At 50.7% G+C, this 16,803-nt stretch overlaps 1 protein-coding gene across 1 annotated transcript in view; it reads right to left on the reverse strand.

Annotated features, from left to right (window-relative positions):
• Positions 1-16,803, reverse strand: part of LOC308679056 (SCO-spondin-like) — a gene marked incomplete at its 5' end in the record, with an annotated part of 188,318 nt that overhangs the window by 37,105 nt on the left and 134,410 nt on the right. Inside the window, 15 exons of the mRNA XM_081346291.1 lie at positions 62-108; positions 579-731; positions 3,801-4,044; positions 4,886-5,017; positions 5,678-5,845; positions 6,119-6,328; positions 7,347-7,517; positions 7,634-7,675; positions 9,696-9,916; positions 10,960-11,123; positions 12,746-12,912; positions 13,773-14,113; positions 15,427-15,529; positions 15,713-15,936; positions 16,021-16,117. Of these exons, the coding sequence (XP_081202417.1) occupies positions 62-108; positions 579-731; positions 3,801-4,044; positions 4,886-5,017; positions 5,678-5,845; positions 6,119-6,328; positions 7,347-7,517; positions 7,634-7,675; positions 9,696-9,916; positions 10,960-11,123; positions 12,746-12,912; positions 13,773-14,113; positions 15,427-15,529; positions 15,713-15,936; positions 16,021-16,117 (2,484 nt within the window). The remainder of the gene's footprint in view (positions 1-61; positions 109-578; positions 732-3,800; positions 4,045-4,885; positions 5,018-5,677; positions 5,846-6,118; positions 6,329-7,346; positions 7,518-7,633; positions 7,676-9,695; positions 9,917-10,959; positions 11,124-12,745; positions 12,913-13,772; positions 14,114-15,426; positions 15,530-15,712; positions 15,937-16,020; positions 16,118-16,803) is intronic.

The following is a 16,803-nucleotide window of genomic DNA, read 5'->3' on the forward strand; positions in this document are numbered from 1 at the left end:
GTTCATTCAGCTTTGCTTGATATCACTTACCTGTGAAACTGTACTAGGAAAAGGAACTCACCTGTACACGTAACGTCCAGGCAGTAGATGCCCTCTGGAGTGCAAATGCTGGAGGAGACGGAAAGAAGCACATTAGCGAATTTGTCCTGGAACCTCTCCCTATCGCTGCAGCCACGTCAGGAGACACACAGACACACACACACCCACAACGGGGTGTCCCTGCACGCAAGGCCCTCCCATCTAGGACAAAGTTCCCCAAACGTTCAGGGTTGGCGGCCCGGAGCGAGGGGGGGCAGGGGAGAGGGGAAAGAAGGAATCATTTTGTGGGGTGGTGAAAGCGTGCACGTGCGTGGACACCCGTTGCTGGAGTGAGAGGTGCTACGAGCGCTCACCAATGGGGCCACGAACGCCTGCGATACGGGTGTACGTGAGACCGCAAATGCCTGTGACAATGCTCACACGAGCGGGGCGGGGCGCGCTTGTGGCCAGACACACACACACACTGCCCGGTGGCCCCCTGATCGAGGATACTACTCAGCTTCCCATGGAGGGCAAGGGGTGGAGGGAGAGTCACTCACCACTGCTGGCACTCCCCCAAAAGCCAGGTGCTGCCCAGGCTGGTCTCCCGGCCCTCGTGCAGGCAGAGAGGAGGGCAGGGCTCCAAGGCACAGGGGTGGGTCTGCACCTGCTCCTTCAGACACTCGGGCGCCCAGGAGCCGGAGGTGGGGGTCCTGTGTAGGGAGGTGGAGAGAGGGTTGCGAGCTGTCTTCTAAGCCGTCCCTGAATATCCTACGTCGGGTCTGGCCAACTGCAGACCCAGTCAACCCACTGCCTCTGTGCTCCCATCGCCCTATAAAATTCCCCACCCCGGATCCAGGCTCCTTGGGAATTCGTCCTCCTCTTCCTCCACAAAGAAGTTTGAGCACTAAGTGTCATGGTCCTGACAGGTGCAACTCTTCGAAAGAACTTCGAGGCATCGTTTACTTTAGAGGATCTTTTATTTGAGTAGCATAACGTCGGCACTTACCCGAATCGAAGCCAACCCCCCCCCAAAACAACTGAATTCCCCTCCCCTGGGAACCTAGTATCAAAGCCCAATTCCCTCCTCCAATGAACAGTCATAAACCACGTTCCCCACTGAGTTTGAAGCGCGGGCTTCCTCTCCAGCTCTCCAGCCCGCCAATTCTTTATCAGCTGTGGGCTCAGTAGCCTTGATTCTCACGCTACGTTTAGTGTTGTTAGAGGTCTAGCCGGACTCTCGTTCACATCCCCCCCCACCGCCCAGCATCATCTAACTCAGGGGTGTCAAACTGCTGGCCCACGGGCTGAACGGGTCATCGGGAAAGGGCGCCTGCCCTGTTGCTGGCAATGGAGAAAAACCTCCGATACGTCACGCGACGTCACGTGACAGTCATGAGTTCGAAGTGTCTGACCTAACTCTAAAAGCGAAAGGGGGGAAAAATGGCGACGTTTCCATCTGTTGTCGATGCAAAAACTATCCGTTGTTAGCAGCGTCGACACTAAGCTTCAATTACAGTACGTGCTACAACTCTCAGTCAGAGTAGCGCTCAACGTACAACTGGTTGCTTAGAGACCGTTCAAAGTTATGACAGACCTCCCCCCAAAGGCACTTACAACCTGGTTCCAATAGGTGGCTCTGTCTATCAGCCCCACCCCCCGGCAGGGTCACGTGATTGCATTTTGGGAGCTTAGCAACCGACCTGCATTTAATGCCGTTTGCAGCATCCCGTGGGTTGCATGAAGGCAATTTCCATAATTTTTGCCCCCCAAAAACGGCATATATTTCCATTCCTTGGCAAAAAAAAACGCTTCATAGTGAACAATGGGTTCGCTTAATGACACGGTGTTCATTTAATGACCGCTGCAAAAAGGGTTTCTAACATCCGGTCAGACAATTGACAATTTTCATGACTTGTCATCCTAATGGGCAGGCTTGTAAATTGGGAAGACTTTCAGTTGCTGGAATTCTGGCAATTTTGCCACCTTTGTCTCAATAAATCTAGTTAAAGAGTACCAAGAGTCTTCTTTAACAAGATTTAATGTTAAACAAATCTTGTTAAATAAATCTCATTAAAAAGCGCAGGTAGTCTTCTTTGGCAAGATGTATTGTTACATCTTGCTAAATAAATCTTGTTAAAGAGCACTGATAGTCTTCTTTAACAAGATGTATTGTTAAATAAATCCTGTTAAATAAATCTCATTAAAGAATACCGATAGTCTTCTTTAACAAGATTTATTGTTAAATAAATATTGCTAAATAAATATTGTTAAAGAGTAGTCTTTTTTAACAAGATTTATTGTTAAATAAATATTGCTAAATAAATCTCGTTAGAGAGTACCGATAGTCTTCTTTAACAAGATTTATTGTTAACTAAATATTGCTAAATAAATCTCGTTAGAGAGTACCGATAGTCTTCTTTAACAAGGTTTATTGTTAAATAAATATTGCTAAATAAATATTGTTAAAGAGTAGTCTTTTTTAACAAGATTTATTGTTAAATAAATATTGCTAAATAAATCTCGTTAGAGAGTACCGATAGTCTTTTTTTAACAAGATTTATTGTTAAATAAATATTGTTAAATAAATCTCGTTAGAGAGTACCGATAGTCTTCTTTAACAAGATTTATTGTTAAATAAATATTGCTAAATAAATCTGGTTAGAGAGTACCGATAGTCTTCTTTAACAAGATTTATTGTTAAATAAATATTGCTAAATAAATATTGTTAAAGAGTAGGGTTTTTTAACAAGATTTATTGTTAAATAATAAAACTCGTTAAAGAGTACCAATAGTCTTTTTAAACAAGATTTATTGTTAAATATTGCTAAATAAATGTCGTTAAAGAGTAGTCTTTTTTCACAAGATTTATCGTTAAATAGATATTGCTAAATAAATCTCATTAAAGAGTACTGATAGTCTTTTTAACCAAATTTATTGTTAAATAAATCTCGTTAAAAGAGAACCGATCGTTTTCTTTAACAAGATTTATGGAGACAAGAAAGGAGAATTCTCAAGGATTCCAGCAACTGAAAGTCTTTCCAATTTACAAATCGTTTAAGACCATATACTATGGGTGGGGACTTTCCCATTCTCTTCTTAACAGCTGTCCTAGGATCTGGCGAGGATCTGGACTTTCTCGCCTCTTTTAACAAGGAGGCTGGAAATGCAGGAAAAACAAACCCCCTTTTTATTATTATTATTTACAGACCTGCAAAACGTCCCCAAAGCAGAGGCAAACAGAACACGATTCAAACAGAGAATATAGTCCAAAGGCAAACAGAACACGATTCAAACGGAAAATTGTTCCCGGGCAAGGCAAACAGAACACGATTCCCGCAAAACTGGAATCCTTCGCCAACGGTTGCCTTCCGCAACCAGGACCACCCACACCTTCCCTTTTTATTAGGGCAGTCCCAAGGCGTGGCTTCTCAATGCCTTCTCCTCCATCCTTGGAGCCGCCCCGTTGCCTCCCTCTGTCCTACTCTTGTTGCCTGTCGGCATTTGTGAGCATCTATGATGTCTTCCAGCTCTTAGCCCTCAGGGTCTGACTCAGCTTCCCAGCACAGCTGGGTCTCAGATTGTAAGTCCTGGAGCTCATCAGAGCCTTCCTCCTCCTCTGATGGCTCTCCAGGTCCCTCCTCCTCCTCTGATTGCCCAAATTCAGCTGCCGGGTCCACTGGCTGGCACCGAATTACAACAATATGTGGCCCCTCAGCCTCAAATTCTGGTCCTCCACCCAGAGGCAAACTTTGCCTTCAGCGGCCTGGCTCCAGCCTTACCTGAAGCGGGTACGCAACCCACTTCCACAGGTGATGCTACACTGGGACCAGCTGGACCAGAGACTCCAGGTGCACTCAGTGGGCGGGCAGGTGTAGTTGGTGCAGAGAAGTTTCCCTCCAGCAGCACAGGTGCAGTTATTGCAGCCGTCGTCGTACTGGCTGCCCGGTGCCCAGCTGTGTCCCTGGGCATCGGTGCACTCGCAGTGAGCGAGGGGAACGCAGGTGCCATCTTGCTCCAATGTACCTAATGGAGGAAGCTAGGTGAGCAAGGAAGGTGTCTCTGAATCTAGGCCTTGAATTGGCCTTGATTGCGTGGTTAGCTGGCTAGGTAACATCACCAGCGCTGGGGGGTTTGCTGCCCATTTAAGAGTTTGTCCTGTCAGTTTTGGAGACGGTTGGATTCTCCGCTTGATTATTGCTTTCCGCTACGTAGTTTGTCTGGTGTTAATCCCTGCTTATCTCTGTGTTAGCTGTTGGTGGGGATGTACTTCTTTGGTTTTCACTGAATCCTTCAATGGTGTGTAAATGTGGTTTATCTCTATGGATCAGTCGATGGCTGATTTATCTGAGTGCCAGTCTTCCAGGATAAGCGAGGATTCACACCAGACAAACAGCCAATCACCAAGGAGAAAACCTCTCCCCCACCAACTCTAGCAGGCCAACGACTGTACAGGCGGCCCTCGACTTACGACCAAAATTTATGTGGCTAAGTGAAATGTTCACTAAGGGCCCAATTGTACGACCGGTCTTGCCACAGTTGTTATGTGAACCATTGCATTTGTTAAGTTAGCAACACGGTTGTTAAGTGAATATGGCTTCCCCGTTGACTTTGTTTCTGAGAAGGTCGCCAAAGCGGATCACCTAACCCCGGGACACTGCGACTGTCGTAAACATGAGTCAGTTGTCAAGCGTCCAAATTTCGATTGCATGACCACAGGAATGCTGTGAGTTGTGGAAAATGGCCATACGTCCCTTTCTTCGGTGCTGCTGTAACTTCGAATGGTCACTAAATGAGCTGTCATAAGTTGAGGGACTACCTGTATATAAACAGGAGCAAAACCATGGACCCGACAAAGCCTCCTCACCGTCAGGGCAGCGACAACCAGGCTCACAGGCCTCCTTCTCCTGGCACACAATGCCTTCCTGGAGGTCCCAGCAATGTCGGGGGCACCGGTTGGCACACCCCACCCAGTGCATCATGGGCGGGCAAGTCTCCTCTGCAGAAAGAGAGCGTTTGTTACCAGCAGAAGTCTTGGAAAAGCCACACAGACTCACCAGATTGTGACCACCATCTGAAAGAGGGTCCATTTGACCGGGATGGGAGGTTGAACTAAAACAAAGTTCCCCAATCTTTCCTGGTTAGCAGCCCGGGGGGTGGGGAGGAGGGATGGTTTTGCGGGAGGGGCATGTACAGGCGTGCACCAGCAGCTGTCGCTCGCACGAGTGATGCTGAGAGCAGCCGTGACGCTCGCATGAGTGAGGCCCGGAGCACTCGTGACGATCGCATGAAAGGGGTCGCGCCTGCGACGCTCACGTGATGCCCTGAGCTCCTGTCACGCTCATGTGAATGGGACCGTGAGTGCCTGCAACACTCGCACAAGTGAGGCCCCAAGTGCTTGTGCGAGGGATGCCTCTTACATGAGTAAGGCTCCATGAATCCATGACTCTCACGCCGGCTGGTCCACGAGTACCTGCGACACTCACATGAGTGGGCCTGTGCGCGCGGCCTGGTTGTGAACAGGCTGCGGACTGGTAGAGGGCCGCAGCCCAGATGTTGGGGACCTCTGGACTAGAAGACCTCCAAAGTCCGTTCCAGCCCCGATGGTTCTGTGTTCGATGCCCAGCTGATAGCACCACCCTTCCTTCCCACCACGTACCGCAGGGCTGTGGGTTGCAGACCCGCACGTGATACTTCTCGCCCGGGCAGTGGCGCCCTCCATTCTTAGGGGGTGGGCTGGTGCAAGTCCTCGTCCGGGCCGAGCGCCCCCCGCCACAGGTCCGGTCGCACCACGACCAGGGACTCCACTTAGACCAGACCCCGTCCACTGCAGCAGAGACACAAAGCAGGGAAGACCCACCCGGATCCCTGTTTAGTTATGGGTCAGCTTCAGGGCTGCTCTCTCCCTCTCTTTCCCACCGCGTTGGCCCAGGGACGGCTTTTGTTCCACACAATTCCCCTGCGGTACTCCCTGCCACAGGAACAATCGCGTGTGGATAAAAGCACAGAAGGGTGGGTTGGGTGTGTGTCTTTTTCGTTTCTTGCTGGAGCTTTGCGAGTGAAGCCTCCTTGGACCCCCGCCTTCATCTACGTCCCCTACCTTTGCACGCTGGCAGGTTGCAGAAACGTCTCTCCAAGTTGGCGGTCAGGATGTCTTGGCACCAGTGCCCGCCTTGCCCAGGTGCATGGTAGGTCCGCAGGCGCTGCTGCTGTCCGACCCCACAGCTGCGGGAACACTCGGTCCAAGGGGACCACGGGTTCCAGGTGCAGTTCAGCCCGAGGCACGCCTGGCCCTCGCATACGGGTGTCTCTGGAGGGGGGGGTACCAAGGAGACAAAGGAAGTCTGGGCACCCTTTGGAGGGGCTCAAGTTATTAGACTTCCTTTCCAGCACAGATCCTGTTTTAGCAGGAGGCTAAGAATTTTGCCGCTGTTCATGGCTAACGGTGCATGATCCTAACCCAGCTAAAAGTTCAGTTCCAGGAACTGTGGAAGACTGACGGCTGGTGATACCAAGGGGTGGATAGAGTAGTGGCCAAAACTGTGGAAACCTTTGGGGGAAAAGTGTACTTTTGAGGTTTGATGGCTAATAACACTGCTTTTTTTTGGAGTAGTACCATAAAATTATAGATCAATGGAAAGATAATTTAACCGAGAACGTAATGCAACAAAGTGTGTTCCATTAGTTGTACTGTATGAAAAGTTATAGCCAAATAACTAAGAAAAAGAAAGCGCAACTTGCTGAGGTTGACGTCAGGTAGGCTGTCCTTCATCTGATTGTAGCCAATAAGGAGGAGGGTTTAGAGAGCCAATGGGGGGGGTCATCTTGTTTTGGCGATGAGCCAATCGGATCACTGTAGGATTCGGTCATTGACGTCGTGTATTGAAGCCGAGAGGAAGGACATTTGAGAGTGGGTTCTGGGGTCGCTATCGAGTTGGTTGGGGTATTTTTGGGGGGATTTTTCATTTAGTGAGCTCGCAAAACGTAATAAAGTTAGAGTAATGGTGCCAAGAGTGGACCGGTCGCCCAGAAACCCATGTAAAATAAGTATTATTCAGCGAACAAGGCTACAGTTGTAAAGGAATTGGAAGAAAAATTGGTGGAAACTTAACCAAAGGGGCCATTTTGACTGTACGCTTTTCCCAAAAGGTTTCCCCAATTTGGGCCACTGCTGTACCATGGTGGTGGCGGCTTTTCTGCCTCCCCTTCCCCATCCCGCTGCATGGAACCAAGGGGGAGGGGGCCAGGCAAGCCTTTCCTAGCCATTATCTGGCACGCCAGAGGGCTCGGGCCCGCACGCAAGTGAGGCCACATGTGCCACTGCCCACCTGTGCACTGGGGCAAGTTGCATTCTCGTTCTTGCAAAGTGTCTCCCGCACAGCCGCTGCCTCCGAGGCAAAACCGCCGCCGGGTCTTGAGGGCAGGGAGGTCGGGATCGCTGCAGGTCTTGGAGCAGGGTGTCCAGGGGGACCAAGGGGTCAGGCCGCCATCCTCAGCCCCTGCCAAGGCGGGGCGAGAGAGGCCAGCCATGTCAGCAGAGCCGACGGGGCGGAGTTCCCTTCCGTCCTGCCACTTTCCAAAAAAAGGATCAAGCATGAGCATGCCCAGAGCTCACCTGGGGTTGCTGGGACTGGTCCCGTTGTGGTGTGGGTCAACTCTGCAACACAACATACAAAGCAGGGGGAGGTGAACAGGTTTCCATCATCATCATCATCATCATCATCATCATCATCATCATCATCATCATCATCATCATTATCATCTCTTATGCAAAGCAAATTGGGCAGCAAATATTTTCCAGCAGTTTCGATTGTTTCCAGCATCTTCAGTTTTGATCATTCGCAACGTCTTCGTTTTTGATCGTTCGCAATCGTCTTCGGTTTTGATTGTTCACAGAGTCTTCGGTTTTGATCGTTCACAGCGTCTTTGGATTTGATTGTTCGCACCGTCTTCGGTTTTGATCGCATCGTGTTTGGTTTTGATTGTTCGCATCATCTTCGGTTTTGATTGTTCGCATCATCTTCGGTTTTGATTGTTCACATCATCTTCGGTTTTGATCATTCACAGCATCTTTGGTTTTGATTGTCTTCAGTTTTGATTGTTTGCATCATCTTCCATTTTGATCGTTTGCATCGTCTTCAATTTTGATTGTTCGCAGCATCTTCAGTTTTGATTGTTCGCAGCATCTTCGGTTTTGATCATTCGCATCGTCTTCGGTTTTGATCGTTCGCATCGTCTTCAGTTTTGATTGTTTGCAGCGTCTTCGGTTTTGATCGCATCGTCTTCGGTTTTCATCGTTCGCATCGTCTTCAGTTTTGATCGTTCGCAGCGTCTTCGGTTTTGATCGTTCATAGCATCTTCGGTTTTGATTGTTCGCAGCATCTTCGGTTTTGATCGCATCATCTTCGGTTTTCATCGTTCGCATCGTCTTCAGTTTTGATCGTTCACAGCGTCTTTGGTTTTGATCGTTCGCAGCGACTTCAGTTTTGATCGTTCGCAGCGTCTTCAGTTTTGATCATTCGCAGCATCTCTGGTTTTAATTGTTCACAGTGTCTTTGGTTTTGATTGTTTGCAGCGTCTTTGGTTTTAATCTTTTGCAGCATCTTCGGTTTTGATCATTTGTAGCCTCTTCGCCATCATCTCAAAGGACATTAATCTTCTTAAGATCTAACTTAAGCGTTTGATGCCAAGTTTTCCAAAGCCATCTTTGTTCCTTCTGCGCAATTTTTAGATACCAATCTTGAGGCATAGGTAAGATATGCATAACAAGCCGCATTCAAAGTTTACGTTTTGTCTTAAGATCTGTGAAGATAGCAGATGTCAGGGGCAGGAAATTGGAGGATTTGATTGGAAAATAAGTTCATTGTCATTTTTTAATCCTCTGTTTTCTCTCTCTTGCTATCCTCATTTGCTTGCTGCCAGGGGAATTCTGGGAATTGAAGTCCACACTTCTTGAAGTTGCCAAGATTGAGTCCTCCTGGCATAGTGGAGGCAGAATAACGGAATAACAGAGCTGGAAGGGACCGTGGAGGTCCTCTAGTCCAGCCTCCTGCTCAAGCAGGGGACCCTATACCATTTCAGACAAATGGCTGTCCAGTCGTGTCTTAAAAACCTCCAATGATGCAGCACGCGTAACTTCTGGTGGCAAGCTGTTCCACTGGTTAATTGTCCTCACTGGTAGGCAGTTTCTCCTTAATTCCAGGTTGATGTAGAATACGTTATTGAACAGGGGGTCCCCAACTCCCAGTCTACAACCTGGTGCTGTGCCACAGCAATAATTGGAAACCGGGTCGCACAAGCCGCGGATGAGCAGTGTACAAGCACACATACGTTTGTGCAAGCGGCGTGCGTGCGTGCATGTGCACAACTGTCTCATCTCCCTCCCACTGTCCCTGACGCTGATGCCAACGCTGTCCTTATCGGTGCACAGAGCTGGAAAAGCTGAGGACCAGCGCTTTAGAATAAGCTCCAATCAAATCGCTAGCTGTTTATACGCTGTTGTGTAGGGTTTGGGACGTGTAACAGGCGCTCACTCTGTTACGCGGCACTTGGGATTCGACCCGCCAAACTGCCGACCTTCTGATCGACAAGGTCAGCGTCCTAACCCACTGAGCCACCGCGTCCCTTAAGGTTGTCTACTGTTGGACAAAGCCGCAGTATTCATTGCCGCTTCTCACCTTTGCAATCCAGGGTTTGGCAGTATTTGATGTCCACCTGGGGGCCGACACAGTCCTTCCCCCCGTGGGCAGGAGTCGGGCGGGCACAATCGCGGGCCCTGGTCATGTTACCCAGCCCACCGCAGGTCAAAGAGCAGGGTGACCAGGGGCTCCATGCCGTGAAACCTCCATCCACGGGGCAGAAGGAGAACACGCAGTCCAGCTGGCCATTGTGACAGGAGCTGAAGGGAGGGGGAGGAAAGAGAAGGGGGGCATCAGGGCGCATCTGCCCAGATGTGCCTGGAGAATTTAGGTCCAGGAGTACAGGTAAATGCTTGTCTTACGACCGACCACACTGGAGCCCAACATTTCTGCTGCTAAGGGAGACACTTTTGATCCTGCGACCACAGGGATGGCGCAACAGTCGTAGACATGAAAGACAGCCGTTGTTTCTCAGAGCTGGGGTAACTTTGAATGCTCACTTAATGAATAGCTGTACATCGAGGATGAAACGTGAAGGGTGAATAGTCTTGAATAGTCTCTGATTTGCAACCATGGGGGGAGGAGGGCTGAGTTTCAGCCCTTTTCGGGTGCAGCTTAGGGGTGGGCAGACCAAAGCCCAGACACACACACACACACACACACACACACCCAGAATGGCTGCAGAGAGTCCTTGACTTACAACAGCTTGCTTAGTGACCGTTCAAAGGTATGCCGGCATTGAAAAAAGTGAGGTATCAGCATTCCTTTCGCACTTATGACTGTCACGGCCTCCCCAAATTTCAAACAATCGACCACCAGTTCATACAGGAAGTGCTCGACTTGCGGCAGTTTGTTTAGGGTCCCTTCCAAGCAACAACTCCCCAGGAAATAAAGGGACCTAGGAACGTCTTTCACACGATTGACCATTGCAGCGTCCCCCTCGGTCACGTGACCAAAATTTGGACACCGGTATGTACCAATGATGGTTGCGACGTCCCCGAGGGGGAGGTCACGTCATCCCCTTTGCTGACCTTCTGACAAGCCACGTCCACGGGAAAGCCTTAACCATGTTAGCAACTTCATAAACTGCAGGGATCTGCTTAAGAACCGGGACGAGAAAGGTTGCAACAACGGGGCAAAAGCCCCGCACTAACAATTGTCTCATTTGGTGATAGAAATTGTGGGTGCCTTTGTGGTCGCTAAGTTGAAGACAACAGGCCTCGGCTTCAGGGAATCTTCTCCCCACCCTCCAGGAGACAGGAACCGAACCCCGTTTTTTTTGAGGGTGGGGGAACAAACTCACCAGTTGCTGCAGGCAGCAGAGATGGTGTCGTTGGGCGCCACTTCTTCTTCTGGGGAGACCCGTTGGCCTTGAGTGGTGAGGATGACTAGAGGCGTATCGGGGGTCTCGTCCGAGTGTCTACGGAACCCCTGCAGAAGCTCCTCGCTCAGGACACAGGGGCACTCCTGGGGCAGGAGGATGAGAAGCAGAGGGAGGGGGGGGTCGTGTGGAGGTCCCTGGGAAAAGACTTGTGGAAGGGAGTCAAGGAAGCTTCCTAGTTGGGGGGCGGGCTCCATCGTGGCTTAAGTGGGGGCTTGGCACTCGACTGACTTTCCTACGGAGGCTTTCAATCGTGGGCGCTTTCAGCGGCTCGCCAAGGGGGAAATTAATCCCACAGAACTACAGTCTACGTGCCCCCCCTCCCCGAGAAGGTCTCCACAGGGGAACCTTTGCTTTGGACATCTCAGTGCGATACTGACGGGGGGGTGTGTCCTTGCTACTCTCCGAGCTGGATGCTTTTCTTGCAGACATTTTGCAACCCAAGTAGATACATCATCAGTGCTGGAAGGGAAAGGGGTCTGCAGGGAGGAGGGAGGAGGAGGAGGAGGACGACGACAACTGTGTGGTCCTTGGCGCTCTCTGAGCTGGGTGATTTTCTTGCAGATGTTTCATGACCCAACTAGGTAACGTCATCAGGACTAGAAGAAAGTGGAGTTTGTCGAGTGGAGGAGAGGAGAGTGGAGGAGGAAGAGGAGGAGGAGGTAGAGGAGGAGGTAGAGGAGGAGGAGGAGGACTGTGGGGTCCTTGGTGCTCTCTGAGCTGGGTGGTTTTCTTGCAGATGTTTCATGACCCCCCAACTAGGTAACATCTTCAGGGCTAGAAGGGAGGAGGAGGAGGAGGAGGAGGAGGAGGAGGAGGAGGAGGAGGAGGAGGAAATGAGCTTGGTGGTTTTCTTGCCGATCTTTCATTACCCAAACCGGGAAACCTCCTCAGTGCTGGAAGGGAGGGGGGTGTTGGGGTGAGGAAGAGGAGGACTGTGGGGACCTGGGTGCTCTCTGAGCGGAGCGATTTCATGGCAGACATTTCAGGACACAACTAGGGAACATCATCAGTGCTAGGGAGGAGGAGGAGGAGGAGGAGGAGGAGGAGGAGGAGGAGGAGGAGGAGGAGGAGGAGGAGGAGGAGGAAGTAATGTGGGGTCCTGGGTGCTCTCTGAGCTGGGTGGTTTCCTTGCCGATGTCTCATGACCCAACTAGGTAACATCATCAATGCTAGAAGGGAGGAGGAGGAGGAGGAGGAGGAAGGACTGTGGGATCCTCAGTGCTCTCTGAGCTGGGTGGTTTTTTTGCAGACATGACCCAACTAGGTAACATGATGGTGCTAGAAGGGGTGAAGTTCGCATTGCATATAAATAGACAGCCACCTCTTCTCACTTCTAGCACTGATAAAATTATTTAGTTGGGTTGTGAAGCGTCTGCAAGAAAAACCACCCAGCTCAGAGAGCATCCAGGACCCCAGAGTGCAAATAGCCGGAGCTAGAAATAGCCTATTAGTCCAATACTTTCCCTGTTTATCTCTACATGGGACTCAGGATAGCCCTGCCGTAGGATCCCAAAGTTGCCTCTCTCTTCTCTGAGACATCCACCTTTCGGGTCTCCCTAACCTCGCAGACTGTGCCCCCACCAAGCTCTCATCTTACTCTGCCATACGCACGTACCCCCCCCACCCCCAGAACATCCAGGGTGCAGCCACAGCAGCGCCAGCCTCTGAACTGCCCCCAAAGCATACAATATGCAGAGGTGCCAACCTGGACGCAGGCCCCCTTGTGCTGGTAGGTGCCCTCCGGGCAGTGGCAACCTTCCTCGCAGCCATCCGAGAAGCAGTCCATTTGGTGGGTGAGATGCGCGCAGCTGTAGGGACACCCCTCTTCCGCCAGGCATTCCCGGTAGAGGCGCCCCACAGGGCAGCCCGCCTCTGAAAGGGGGAAAGGGGGCAGGTTAAGCACCCAGAGCCCACCAGCCGCTCAGCTGGATGAGGAGCCACCCACCCCGGTGGCTTTCTCTGTGGGCGCCCCGGAGCTATGGAACCAGTTACCGGTTGAGCTCCGGACGGCTCCCGATCTTCGCTCCTTTCGCCGCGATCTGAAAACATACCTGTTCGAACAAGCCGGCCTGGCCTGAGGGGGGATTGGTGGGGTTTTTTACTATCATTTTATTGGGGTTTTTATTAATGTACCAACTGTTTTTATGGGCATGTATTTAATCATCTTTTAATTTTTGTAACTCTGTGTTTTATTCTTGCCCTGTACACCGCCCTGAGTCCTTCGGGAGAAGGGCGGTATAGAAATATTAATAAATTAAATTAAATTAAAATTAAATTACAGGGAGAGGCCCTTCCTACATTCTTGTGTCTTGCCCTACTCCGAGCACAGCTGCCCCGGCGCGGACGTCGGGAAAAAATGGAACCGCCCCCCCCCAAAAAAACGAGCCGACGTCGGAGGTTGTGTGATTGGAACGTGAGAAATCAGCCCCTTGCCGGGCAACAGGAGCGTTCGATTTACTGCCGGCCTATCCAGTACACAGAAATACTTGCGCTTGTGGGCAGGGTTTGCTTGGGTCACGAGGGCATCTATCTTCACAGAACTTCCCTTTAGTAGAGTGTGTGTTGCTCTTTGTGTGGTATTTCTAGTGCCTGTTGGAAGTGGCTTTTACAACCGTGACCTGAACTCATTGGGGCCTTGTTTCCCAGGTTTCAATCATTTCCCCGGCTGTTTTTGTACCTTCTCGGCCGACAACCAGGAGGTTGGTCGGCCGCCGCCCCCAGTTGGGACTCACCAAGACAGACGTGCGTGTTGCAGGTCTTGCTTTGTGAGGACAAGCCCCGGCAATCCGGCTCAATCCGGCAATGTCGGCTGCGCACCTGCTCTCCACCTCCACAAGAGACGCTGCAGGGGGACCAGGCGGTCCAAGGCTCCCAGTTTTCTGCCTCTGGAGAGTGCGAGGAAAAAGAGGATGGGGGTCGGAGGACCTCCTCGTAGACAGCAGCGGTGGTTTTCGAGCACCCTTCCCTGGTCAGTGCTTGGGGCAGGGTGCTGGAGGCCAGCTGCCCAACCCCTCCCGGGCTCTGGGTTTTGAAGGGACAGGTCAGCTGGCTCCACCTCTGGGGTCGGAAAAGCCTACAAGGAACAAGGGAGGAGGACTTTCCCCTCCATGGCAAGGCTGGCTGTGTCTGGACAGCCTGCTGCCCGCTCGTAGGCAAGCCTGGGAATGTGAGAAGCTCCTCCCACTGAAGACATTTGCATAGCCCCGCCCCTGAAATCAATGGGAGTTCTTGCCGGGCTTTTCTCAGACCTAGACAAAGACACGTGAGTGAGCAAAGGTCTGCGACGCGCTAGTTTTCCCTATGCAAAAGTCTACTACCGGTAGGAGCGTTCCTCGATCTCGGCCCCTTTTAAGCTGCGTGGACTTCCAACTCCCAGAATTCTGCAGGCGGCGGGGGGTGGGGAATTCTGGGAGTTGACGTCCACCCGTCTTGGAAGTCGCCAAGACTGGGAAACGTGGCGATATGGATTTACAGGACCAGAGTTTCCGTTTGCTAAACGAGGTGATTGCTCAGCGAGTTGCGCCTGATTTAGCGACTCGCTTTTCGTGCCACGGTCACTAAGTAAATCATTGCAGTCGTTAAGCAACTCAGGGGGCTGTTAAGTAACTCTGGCTTTCCCCCCCCCCCCCCCGTGGAAATGATCCCGGGATATTGCAACTGTCATATATAATACGTGGCGGCTGCCAAGTGGCTGAGTTCTGATAACGTGCCCTTGAGGATTCAGTGATGGTCGTAAGTGCGAGGACTGGTTCTACGTCTCTCTTTTTTAGTGCCATTGTAACTTCAAATGGTCACTAAAGAAACACGAATGAAGGCGAATATCTGGGTCACAGGATAAGGTTGCAGGATCCAATCTGGCTTGGTCACCGGGTATTGTCTTCCGAGCTTCCTGACTCATGCTGGCATCTATCTTCACAGAACCTCCCTTTAGTAGTGTGTGTGTTGCTCTTTGAGGACCCAAATTGTTGGGGGCAATTAAGCTGTCTTTGTAATAATGCCACTTGGGGTGTGTGTGAAAGCCCTAATAAGCAGGCATATACATAGAATGAAGGCTACTGCTAAGCTTGTAAGCCGCCCTGAGTCTACGAAGAAGGGCGGGATATAAATGGAATTAAATTTTTTTAAAAAAATTATAGTGCCCGTTGTAAGTGGCTTTTACAACCGTGACCTGAACTCATTGGGGCCTTGTTTCCCAGGTTTCAATCATTTCCCTGGCTGTTTTTGTACCTTCTCGGCCAACAATCTTAATTTCTGCAAAGCTGAGCATATGTCCTTGTTCATTGCAGAAATTAAGATTGTTGGCGGAGAAGGTACAAAAACAGCCAGGTAAATGTTTGAAAGCCGGGAAACAAGGCCTCTCGCCAGTCAACAGGAGCGCTGATTTACCGCCAGCCTATCAGATACTTAGAAGCCTTTGTGCTTGTGGGCAGCACAAGCAAACGATAGCCAATGACTTCAAAGCCAGCCATCGACACATCCCAGTCAACCACTAAAAAGCCACACACAACAGGCACCGTGTGGAAATACCACGGACCGAACAGAAAACAATCAGCATGCGTCCGTAAGCTCAGAGGTCCTGGTGACCGACCCAGATTGGATCCTACAACTAAACAAACCATTGTTAAGTTGTGGGCCATCCATTTTCACTTCTACAGTACCGGTCCAAACTCACCTGGACACGCTTCCCGGTTCAGACAGGGTCTCCGTTGTTCACCGCCACCCGTACAGCCCCGGCCTCCATTCTGCGGGGGTGGGTTGCTGCATTCCCGGAAGCGGTACTGGACACCCTCACCACAGCTCTGGCTGCAGGGCGACCATCGTCCCCAGCCGGACCACCCGCCATCCAGGCGGCACCAGGAATCTGCCTGGCACTGCAGGTGCCCGTCTACACAGGTGCTGAGAATGGAGATGCTCCATCAGTGCCATTTTACTTCCGGAGAAATGGAATATCTGGCAAATTTCGGTGGGCGTACAACTCACCAGTTCTGGCAGGGGGCATAGATGGTCTCCCCCGGCTGGGCGTATTCCCATTTGGGGAGCCCCGACCAGGAGGAGAGATTCCGGTCTTCGGGGGCGCCTGTGGGCAAGAGGCGTGAGCATCAGGTTCAAAGAAGCGACAGTGGCCCGCGGAGTGAGGCTTCATTGCCGCGCACCTACCGACAGAATCTTGCTAGATAAAAGCAGTTACCCACCCTGGCTAGAGATACACTCAGTCAACTAATGAAGGAAAAGCTTTGGAACTCGGGGTTGAAATGAGCTTGGTGGTTTTCTTGCCGATCTTTCATTACCCAAACCGGGAAACCTCCTCCGTGCTGGAAGGAAGGGGGGGTGTCGGGGTGAGGAAGAGGAGGACTGTGGGGACCTGGGTGCTCTCTGAGCTGGGTGGTTTCCTTGCAGACGTCTCGTGACCCAACTAGGGAACATCATCAATGCTAGAAGAAAGAAAAAGAAAAAGAAAGAAAGAAAGAAAGAAAGAAAGAAAGAAAGAAAGAAAGAAAGAAAGAAAGAAGAAAGAAAGAAAGAAAGGAAGGAAGGAAGGATTGATTCTATACAAATTCCTTGTGCATCCAATTACCCTTGGCCAAGAAAGAAAGAAAGAAAGAAAGAAAGAAAGAAAGAAAGAAAGAAAGAAAGAAAGAAAGAAAGAAAGAAAGAAAGAAAGAAAGATAGATTGGACTGTGGGGTCCCTGGTGCTCTCTGAGCTGGGTGGTTTCCTTGCAGACGTTTCAGGACCCAACTAGGGAACATCATCAGTGCTAGAAG

Source organism: Vipera berus (genome assembly GCF_964194415.1).
Source record: "Vipera berus genome assembly, chromosome: Z".
Classification (NCBI taxonomy): domain Eukaryota; kingdom Metazoa; phylum Chordata; class Lepidosauria; order Squamata; family Viperidae; genus Vipera; species Vipera berus.